Genomic DNA, 12,082 nt, shown 5'->3' on the forward strand with positions numbered 1-12,082 from the left:
TTTCCGATGAGAACACGTGGTAAATATACTTAATTGAATATATTGATGTGGTTGTCGGTAAATATAACAAAAACTATATAATCATATATAATTTCGTACCATCGTAACGTCAGACTTCTGTGCGCTGTCTATCCGAGTCACGAATTTTTATAAAAAAAAAGATGCCCCATTCGGTTGAACACGATAAATTTTTTGTCGGATTCAAACTAGTTTCAGAACATGAAAAAAATATTCGTCTTAGTTACTTATATTGTGTATAACTCACATTTCTTTGGACCTCTTGACGCTAGAGGATAGCAGGGCATGATGTAGTGGATGAGCGTGGTGGGGGTGCCAGCGAGGTCCCTCCGCGGGGGACAGAGGACCAGTCCCGGGTGAACTACACCGACCTGAACCCACCTAGCAGAGTAACATTCATTTGTATGTAGCCTGGCGATACATTACAACAGTCTTCATTATTTATATTTAATGTTTGTTTTGAGTTCAGTCCTTCGCTGGACGCGTCTCGCATTACAAGTGATTTGCAGCGCGTAATTGGACTTCATGTTGCAGTTGTAAAATAAATTTGGTCAAAACGTAAAATACATTCATTAAAAACGGTATATACAAATTTTTAAGAATAAAATTTGGTTGTAGTTATTTTACAGTTTCAGCCAAATATCAATATGTCTATAATTAAACATGCTATGACATTCAGAAGCAATTGAATCAAGCTAGCACTCTACAGAGCTCTAGAGCTATAAAAAGACCAAAGCGCTTTGGAAAGTCATTCACAAAGCTGTTGTTGACTTCAAAGTAGTTCCCGACCTTAACCCTCATCCCTTTGTGCTGTAAGACTTGATGCAACAGGTCTTAAGACAAGTCAAACGCGAGAGCCTCTGGAGTCTAGACACTCGAGTAATGTGACAAAGAAATTAATCGTAAAACAATAGTATATAATTGAAAGGCTGAATAAACTTACTTCAAATATTTCTTTTAATAAAATATATATGTTTTTAGAGATATTTTTTGACAGGTGTCAATGTCAAATTGACGTTTCACAATCTATTATTCATGAACGAATATTGTAAAAAAAAAAAACAAGCAGGAAAGATTTTATTCATAATATATTTATGCGATCAAAAATATTAAAACAAAAAACGTTATGCCCATAGTATTCGTTCTGAAAAAAGGAATTTACTATCCAATAAACATGAATGTTTTGGTTAAAGTTAGTACAAGAACAGTACGGTGATGATAATGTAATCTCAATAAAAATAAAATTAAACAAACAAACAAACAATAATAATTCGATACATAATGTTTGGTTTGAATCGATATTCGTAAACAGCCCGCGCCCTATATACACAGGCAACATTCGTAACACTAAGAGCTTAAACTTATAGCAGCATGAAGTAAAAATACAACGGAATATATTGATATATAGAATATATGCTTCTCTATCAAACTCCGCAATTCTATATCACAAACCGAACACAGTCACAAAGCTATTAAAATATATGAAAACGAAATATCAAATAGTAAGTACAATTTAAATAATTTAAATTTCCTCGAATCCACTGTACATATATATAATATAAAATGTCTATGGAATACGCTACAACGTATACATTACATCGCTTTTTGCGTGTCTTAATGCGGTTTTTGACATCATGAGTCATTCTATTCAAAGGCGCGGTCTACACGAAGGTTTATAGTTTGTTATTTTTTATTTAAATCGAAAATTAGCGATGTTAATTTTATTGATGGTTTATTTCAAATGACTTGTATTTAGTGTGAGTTTTGTTGATTGGTTCCTATGATATATATTCTTTTAAATTTCGACTTAATGGTCTTGGATTGTCATTCCATCCGTGAGACGGTGGAAATGAAAATGTAGGTGGTGAGCACAGTATTCTCAGGAACAGCCTATTCACCTTTTTCTTTAAGACTAACCATTGAACTATCATGAAATATTCCAATCCTGTGCATTAGGCTTTACTCCTATGATTTGCTCTTCAAGCCTAAATATGTATAGTATTGTCTGAATTTAGTTAATATTTCATAGCAAAAAAAATAATTACAACACAACAGAACCACTAACTCAGTTTGTTTTATTTGTTTGATAATAAATTATCTGCGATATTCAATATCAAATACATGTTAATTGTCTATAAATAAGCTTAGTTTATAATAAATGCAAATAAATGTATCAGATTATATCAATAATTAAATAGTAGGACATCAATTAGGATCAAAATTTTTCCATTGCAAAGCAAAACAAACGATTTATGTGATACAATACAATTATGAAATCATCGGACGTGTCTCGAGACCGACGACCTATTGTGTCACGACGTTGCTTAGACATTGGAAGATTTGATTTTAATGTTCTAATACATCAGAGAGGAGTATCAGGGATGAGGCATTGGAGCACTATTGAAGCGTAAGTAAAACAAATTAAAATTTACGAAAAAATACAATTCTTGAATAGTTAAGGATCGAAATGACTCTATTGCCAAAAAACTGGAAATAGTTTGAGTAAAACCTTGTAATTTTTATTTATCATAAAATTCGAATTCGCAATAAATGTATGTTATTTAATTCTGTATCATAGATGTCGAAGTTATTTACCTGACGTACATACATACAGTGAAAATACATACAGTGAAACATACAGTGAGACATACAGTGAAAACGTCCAGTCGGTTGAGATATAGCGAAACAAAATGTAAATCTCTGTGACATCCCAATACATCCCGTTCGTGTTTCGTAATGGGGACAAACGCATTCAGACCACGCTTTTGAATTTTCACATCATGTATATTATTGACGATTTCATGATGAAATATAACAAGTAAACAGAATTGGCGATGGTTTTTTGGGACACGGTACATTACTCTCAAAATCTTGGACTAGGAATAGCAAAAAATTGTTCAAGAAAGTCATTTTTAATGCTATGCTGCAATGTTTTGTTTTGTTTATTGTGTTTATTAATCCTATAACATTGTTGTATTTGAAATTTTACTTGTCATTATATATGTAATAGAAATATATTTTAGGGTAAATATATACGGTGGGCCCGTTATAGAAAAAATATCAACTACATCACGAGAAAATTTATATAAAGCCATATAATTTTGTTAAAATATTAATATCCAAATAATCTTACCACAAGCGAAAGTCTGTGATGAGGAGGTGGAGGCGGTAGACGTGACGGTCGACGGGAGATAGAACATGGTTCTTTCTGCGATTATAAATCATTATATTATATACATAATGTGTAATATATATAGTGTACAGTATATAATATATAAATATATATAAATGCAGATCTACCTACATATAGTTGTTATTCTTACCACGTGGACGGAGAGAGTCGGTGCAGATTTTCCGAGAGCTGAGCGTCGCATGCGCACCAGATTAGTTCGCTTGCTCGCATCTATAACAAGATAGACAGTTTATTGATAACATGTAACAACATGCATACACACAGGAATACGCATATAAATCTACATTTTTATATAATTTTAATAGAATGTATCTAAGTTAGGCAGGTAGAGAAGGTAGGTAGGTATAAAATTTTCAAAAAAATGTTTATAAATGTATGCTTAGATTCGGTAATAGCATGTCGATATTAAAACGAACGACCGTGTAATGCACGTAACTTTCGTAATGCTCTATAAATGTATGTTTGTATGGATCATGTTGGTCATATTATGTTGTTTAAATTTTTTTTACATTAGTTTTGTCATCATCAATTGCAATACGCCGATCACGTACTGTTTATACAGAGTTTATGTTACGTTATATTTATATGACGCCACAGTTTAATGTGCAAGCGAGCCCGTAGAGGCTTGCTAATGCGATGATAAGGTTTAGTGGGCAACGCCATACCTAACCCTGGGGTCGGACGTACCCCTCTAACTTGCATCTTACGTCGCAATTTCTAACCTGCGTCCTCAAAGATAATATACAACTCGTGTATTGGTCATATATTTAAAATTCGAATTGACATAAAATATAAGGATTTTTTTTTTCTTTTTAATCATTTAGTCAAAAGAAAAATAATTAAGAATATATCGTATTAAATTTTATAGCGAATTATTTAATTAGGCCTTGAAATATGCATTAAAAATTCCTGTTAGTTATATATTGAGTAGAAAGAGTTGCCATAATTACATATATATTAAATATATTTTTTTTTTCAACCAATAATCATCTATGAATTCACGAAATTTCGCTTCATTAAATATCAAATGCAATTGAGTACACAAATAAATTCTTTCACGGCCAGTTTTTGGGAACATTATAAAGCAGTTGTTGACACATCATTATGACAGTTTTACAAGTTTTTCGGAGTTAGCTTAATTTTAAGGAGGTAGGTTTATTTTTATTCTTTTATACTAACTTCAAATAGATCTGCTCAGACTGCATACTACATTTATTAACTAACATTACAGTTATTAACTAATATAAAATAATATTATTATTTCTTTGATTAATTCTGTATTTATCATATTGAGCAATATTAAAAAAATAATAATACCTTAAAATAAAACTTACAGATACAAGACATACGTTAACGTATTTTTTTTTTATTTTTATCCATCCGTCTGTCTACAATGATACAACAAAAACCTTGACTATTGATTAGAGCCAAACTATTGACGATAAAGGATTTATATTTTTATTAGAAACAAAATAACAAATATATGCTTTAAACATTGTTGCCATAAATAATAAACAGACTAATATACATACAATATTTCATTGTTAGTAAGATACTCTATAGTTATAAAATACAATTCGAATAACGAGTAGCTGTCTGCATTACATAAATGAGGTACTTAGACAAACATATTTTTAATCTTCCCTACGCGGGGTCTCAATCAATGTTCGTGCAGTGTGTCACTTGATACTGTACTGTGAAACAGATAAACATCTGGCCTTCCATGAAATGTAATAAAAATAACGGATAAAGCAGTGAGGGAAAGATTAGGAAGAAATCATGCCCGAACGCAAAGACTATCTCAGCGTTTAGAACCATGACGCGTACTTTAAAAGATCATACGGAATTTGTGAGCTCTCAGAGGCAATGGTCATTAAGTAAAGATTACGGTAGCAAAATAAGAACAAACACTTAAACTGTAGGTTAAGAGAGATAACAGAAAAAAATACAAGTAGGAAATATATTAACAAGGTAAATAACCCTATTCATGCTTAAGTTCTGTAGGAGCTTCTGAATTATTGAACGTGGGGATATCTGACTACAGCGATGGTTAGGTTTTATGTTACAAAGTAACAAGAACTAGTTTTGTAAATAAAGTATTCATCAAGATAATGTCCATGAGAAGGTTGTTAAGAAACATAACCAGATACTGGGAGGGGACCAATACCAACATTCGCCACATTTCATGCCAAATACTTTTGAAAATGCCATCCCATGCTCTCTTGACAAGTTTCCAAATGCCTATCATTACGTCAGATCTAACGTAAATAACTGGACATTTTACGTTAGCTGTTACCTTTACGTAACATAGCGCACACCCACTACTTTTTATCAGCAGATAGTTAATACAGATAATTTAATTGTAGAATACATTTGTATATAATAAAATACTTAAAATAAAAATCTTCACATCCACATATAAATATACAGCGACAACCAACAGACAATATTTTTTTAAAACGCAGAACCTTTTTTATTTACTTTTTTTCACTTCTATTATTAAATATAATTAATTAATATATGTATTAGGTACTTTTTTTTTAATTATTTTTATATGTATAAAAAAATATATATATATTGGCATCTAACACTTCCTCAATATTAAAAAAAAAATTCGTAACAAAATATTAAACCTTAATTCATATATACATTTCACATTTAACAGTACTCAATCCCCCTTAAATACGTAACGCTCGCCTTTACAATGTCATTGCAATCTTAAAATATATAAGTGTTTATGTATTTTCAAGATACTACTCCGTTTAAAATAGAATTAGAAATATTATCTGGGAATATCTTCAATTTACGAGCATATAATTTTTAATAAATATTTTACATAAGATTATTACATTATGTATTAACAGTGTAACTAATGTCAGCTTCTGACATCCATAATCAGAGAAAGAGAGTTTTTTTATATTATAGCCTATATATTGTTTTTACGTATAAGCTACATTCCTATTAAATTTCATCAAAATCTATTCAGCCGTTTTAGTGTGTATGGTCACAAACATTCACGATTATAATATTAGCGGGCAGATAGACGTTTGTAACAGCTGGCCACCGTACCATGCCCTCGAACAACAAGATTTAGACCTAACGCTCGCATATATAGATAAGCATCACTTACCACGAGTTTGGTTCGACAGAAATACACACAGTTTCACGTTTATCATAGATAATACTTCACATATTATACAATCAACGTTCGTATTGTAATAAAAAAATGTCTGCTCGTCTTCGAACTCACTTTAATATATCAATTAATTTACTATAAATATAAAATGTCTTATAATTCAAAATGTTCTTGCAATTTTTTTTTTATCCCAAACAACATTGAAGTTTCGATTAAACATTGCATAATTTTATATTCCAAACACGTTTTTCAAATGACAACTTTCGTATAAGAGAAATTTTTTTTTAGTTGATGTCAAAAATACTTTCCGTTTGTAACTATCGTTAGAACCGCTCTAACTCGTTATGATTATATATAAAAGGTGATGTATATAAAGGTCTAAATATTATATTATTTTAGAACTTTTTTAACATAATTTTTAATATAATAAAATAATTCGAACCTGTGACTTTGCTTAACGTCTCTATGTGGACTGAGCTATAACGTCAGTGTTTTTACTACATAAAAAAAAATACACAGAATATAAAGCTAAATCAAACAATGGCCCTTAAATTTAAATCAGTACTATTTCGATACATAGTATATATAATAGTTAAAAAAAAAGTTCCTTACAAAAAAGGAAATCTTCATACTCGCATCCTTATCTTTAAATGTAATTTTAAAATCATAGCCACAAGCAGGACCCGAACCTGCGACTTCGCATCGTGCGCTTTGTTAATTAATAACTAGGTTTACTTTCTCATATAAAATATTTTCAAGTAATGAGATCTAAGACTTTCGCGAGTATGAAACTAATATTTTTCGTATTATACTACGCCTATTTTATTATTTTAAAAACTACATACTCCCGACGTTTTAGTTACTTCTCAGCAACCGCGATCACGGGCAGACGAGATTTTCAAGTAATTTCGAATAAACTAGCATACATTTTTTTTATTCATCAATTACTCATCGATGAGTAATGATCAAGTTCGGTAAGGAAATGTATTTAGGTGATTTCTTTAACTTTACAATAGTGCATTAGTTCAATTTGACAAACAGACATTGAAACATAATTTAAAAAAAAAACATTCATATAGAAACCACGTGTTCAAAATTTATTTCGAAATAAAAATAATATATATATTACCGCATATTTGTATATTCTAAATATTTATTCTATAAATAAAGATTACGTGACTGTGTGGTCATTAAAAAACATCGTTGTGTTACTTTTCAGCACGACAATGTTACATACATAAACATTGACAAACGTTTGTTATATGTTATACATTAACAAAACTTCTATATACGTATATAGAGAGAATATATCTAGATCTTATTAATAGTGAACGAGAAGCAGAGATCATTCGTCAGCATGAATGCTACATCTGGGACAAACGCTTACAGACGATTGACTAATGGATATGTGAGATTTATTTACAACCCTAATATCATTACTAAAATATAAGACTGTATAAAGATATCTTATATATAAGTACATAATATAATAAACTTTTAAATATCAATCGTTCATGAAAATAAATATATATATATAATTATATGAGACGAATTAAAGTGTAGTTAAAAATACAATTTATTTTAACTGTATTATATAAAGAGTTATTGATAATGACATTAATTTAATTAATTTAAAAGAAACATTCGTGCTAACGATTAAATGCAAAATGCTATAAATTAAGTTAAAAATTTCAAACACTTCAAATATTCTTACTTTTATATAAGTTATTTATTAAGCTTACATAATATTAAAAAAAATTACTAGTTAAATTATAAAAAAAAAAAAATGTATATAGAGTAATAATTAAAAAAAAAAGTTGATGATTATAATTAAAAAATAATAATAATAATTTATAATAGAAATATAAAACAAAAAAAAATCAAATGCAAAACGGATTATAGGTTTTTTGAGAAACACTTTTTTTTCAAAGACAATTAGCAATTATGATACAACATTAATCAGTCTCTACGAACACACGCAGCTATATTTTGTTGAAGTCTCTTGTTGCTGGCAATGTAGGTTAGTAGATCAATAACACAGATACGCTGCCTATGTTATATGAATTAACTAATTAAAAAAAAAAAACAACAACAACAATATCGCAACTGGAAAGACCTATTAGAGGTTGCGAGTTAGAATCCTGTTCGTGTCAAAGAATTTTTAATTCTATACATATATCATAATATAAATAATGAAACATCAAACGAGTTGTCACAATATATGTATTGTAAAAAAATATATCCATCTATATTTAGATTCTCATAAATAATTCTATGAAACCTTTCCCTTATGTGTCTACTATAATCTACCCGTAGCTAGTTTTGTGAGTAAGCGATACCAAATTGGACTGGATAAAATTATACAACCTTCAAGATATTAGTCGTAAATCAGAGGTAGGTAGTCGTAAATAGTCGTTAATAAATGGCTACAAACTACAAACGTACATACATATATGCGACCAGCTCTATATTCCAACATCGATCGAGCTCTTTTTGAAATTAGAATGTAGATTTATATTTAGAAAAGCATATTTTTACTATACTTCATTCTAAAAAAAAGTCTGATTACTTATAAGTTCTTAGCTTTAAGACAATTTTGAGCAAAAAAAAAATAATTAAAAATGTCATATTTACGCTTTCCATGCACAAACATCTCGTGTAAATATTTTGTACACTTATAAAATTTAATTGATGTGCTAGTAATATTAACTAAAGTTAGGACAAAAACAATTTATACTCTTATACATATAAAAGACAGTACCACTTCCTTAGATTTCTATTTTTAATAATGAAAATAGTTTTAAAACAAGCCAATTAATTATCGTTGATAATTTTATGAACATTATAATATTGCCATAATGCAAAATGTAGAAAGTTATTAATTAAAAGTGAAATGTACGCGCGTCATTATACGGTCCAATGTCATGTTACCGGAAGCGGTGGGTGAACTGTGGTGAAATCTCTGTGTGGGATTGATCTTTATTATAACATGCGCCTACGCACACGATGTATTCGGTTTTCAAATATATTATTTATCAAATGGATTATGTTACTTTCGTATTATTTGAAAGATTTTTTTTTTAGTAAAAATCATTCTACCCTCGGATATGATTTGATATTTCCGGTCCTTAATAAAGCGATTCGTAGTCTGTTGTCAAAGTTGGCTGAACGTTGAAAGTCAGTTACAGCGTTAATTTAATTTGATTGTTTTTTTTTTTTTAATTTTCAAATTAGTTAATATATGTTTTTATAATCCATTATTCATTAAATAACCCATATATATAGATTTCTATATAAATAAAAATATTTTGTAATCATACCAACGACACCCGCCATATTTAAAAAAAAAATGTCGTACTTATGAATACTGGCAAGTAGTAATTTTTTTAACCTATTTATTTATAAAAAAGAAAAATTTCAAGTGATTATAGCCACCAAAGTAACATTCGTGTCCAAACAACGAATCCAAATTACAAAGTATATAAAACTGAAAATCACGATCTATTCTAGCTCGACGTTGAAAGCGCTTGAACAACATCATTTGGTTTATTTTAATCCTAATTACTATAGAAATAAAGTTGAATTCATTACGCGATGGCGATGAGAAAAAAAACTATGACAATCTAGGAGTGATTGACTCGCTCCGATTAACTCTCATAAAGAGCCCTATCGCCTACTTAATGGCCATTGAGACTGGATCACGATCTTAAAGATAAAAAAAGTATTTTTACTCGATTATGACATTGGCTGTATTTCCGTGACCAATGCTTCATCGTTAAACCTGATTTTATTTTTCCCTCGTAAAAAAAAAAAAATAAAAATAAAGTACGCTTAAATATAAATTATATTGCAATACACAGTATATAATATTTTAAATTTTAATTAGAACAGCTGTGAAGGGCGGCGAGATGTAGTCACGGTTGTAGAAACGACCTTGAACCAAATTCTCAATAAGTATGGCCATTGGTATTAGCATGTCGATGTTACCTAACAGTAAGCTTAACCCAAGTTCGTCGCTACACTACAAACGGAGCGTTTCCCGTTTCCAATTAAATTACTTATAATGTGAAGATTTATAAATGAAAAACGCTTCATATGTAGTGGCGATACAAAATAGGGCTAAGTACAGACCAGTGATTCCCAAACATTGCAATACACTTTAAATTTTAATATATTTTTATCTCAAAGTTTTATTACTACACCCGTGTTCATAAAAAGGCCAAGCTAAAGTGACACCTATATTAAACAGTTAAAATTGAAGCGTATTTAAAAAAAACGTTACTTCAAGACAACGATAACAGAACCCTTTGAAACAATTATTGAAAATTAACATATCGTGAACAAATTAACAGAGAATTGGAACAGTCTAAGAAAAAAATTATGAAATAGTGTTTTGCTAATTATATACTGTGATAAATGTTTGTCTAAATGATTCCTAACAGATGATTTGGGTACGATACATTACTGCTTGTGTATACTCACTTTATTACTTTCGATAGTAAAACCACAATTAAAACGAGCATATTAGAGATAATCACGACCGAGCGAGCGATAGGTTTTGTGAGAGAAGGCACTAGGGCTATAAAATCAAACGTCAAGCCTTACTCTATCCTTAAAGCGGCTTTCGATTGGACTATAATGATGGATACGTATGAGATACAATACAAAATCCCAGAGGGTATTTGTGCGTCTGCCTCCACACCAGACATATTTATGTATTCGCGATTTTTAAAGAACGTTGTGATAATAGAACTTACGGTTCCTTGAGAGACTAATATCCGGGAAGACTATGCCATCAAGTAAGTATTATGAACTCACTAGGAATACAACCTGCTAAAAAACTTGGGCCTGTCCAGAACTAAAATTAATTAATTCTTAGAAAGTACTTTGATGGCGGCCTTAGTAAATTCATTTCAAATTTGGTTAGCTAGAGAGGGGAGCTTGGATGGTGGAGGTGAGCGTTTAACGCGCGTTAGTCAGGGGCCCCTTAAACCTACACCTAGGTCGCAAGTCCCAGGCACTGTTTAAGCTCCTCCCCTGTAACGTGATATACCCGGCACCCGCACGTTTTATCTCATTCCGTCTCTTCATATTACTCGTAACAGCTATATAACAGGTATTTGTTACGGGTAGTTTTCAATAAAATATTTCACATCTACCCGCAGTGTTGATTATATAGACTTAAGATGATATGAAATAATGTTTTAATTATTTTGTATATTCAATACAAATAACAATTTGTTTTATATTATAATGAAAGCTAATATTATGTACAGAAAGTCTAAAGGTAATAAAACAGCAGACTTTCTCAATGGCTCTGGATTAAGAGCGAAACCTGGCTGGTGATAGAAGTACCATGGATGTATGATGATGTAAATTAATTTTATTTTCTAAATCTAGTACACTATTTATATGTATATTTAAATGAAACTAATATTTTTCGGATATACTACGCGGATTTTTATTATTTTAAAAAACTACATAATCCCGACGTTTCGGTTACTTTTCAGCAACCGTGTTCACGGTTTTTTAAAATAATAAAAATCCGCGTAGTTTATCCGAAAAATATTAGTTTCATTTAAATGTATAAAACTCGCGAAAATCTTAGATCCCATTATATGTATATCCTTAAAAAAACACCTTTAGTAGATGATATTGTACAAAGGTGGCCTTATCACTATAGAGAGATCTCTTCTAATTACCCTTCAAGAATTAAAATATATAAAATATTTGAG

At 30.1% G+C, this 12,082-nt stretch overlaps 1 protein-coding gene across 3 annotated transcripts in view; it reads right to left on the reverse strand.

Annotated features, from left to right (window-relative positions):
• Window positions 1-12,082, reverse strand: part of LOC116776066 (microtubule-associated serine/threonine-protein kinase 3) — a 36,420-nt gene that overhangs the window by 18,687 nt on the left and 5,651 nt on the right. For all 3 annotated transcript variants that reach the window (XM_061524370.1, XM_061524369.1, XM_061524371.1), the window contains exons 2-4: window positions 3,342-3,421; window positions 3,152-3,226; window positions 266-399 (exon numbers count right to left, since the gene is read on the reverse strand). In XM_061524370.1, coding sequence (XP_061380354.1) covers window positions 266-399; window positions 3,152-3,226; window positions 3,342-3,421 — 289 coding nt within the window. The remainder of the gene's footprint in view (window positions 1-265; window positions 400-3,151; window positions 3,227-3,341; window positions 3,422-12,082) is intronic.

This window comes from Danaus plexippus, chromosome 24 (assembly GCF_018135715.1).
Source record: "Danaus plexippus chromosome 24, MEX_DaPlex, whole genome shotgun sequence".
NCBI lineage: Eukaryota > Metazoa > Arthropoda > Insecta > Lepidoptera > Nymphalidae > Danaus > Danaus plexippus.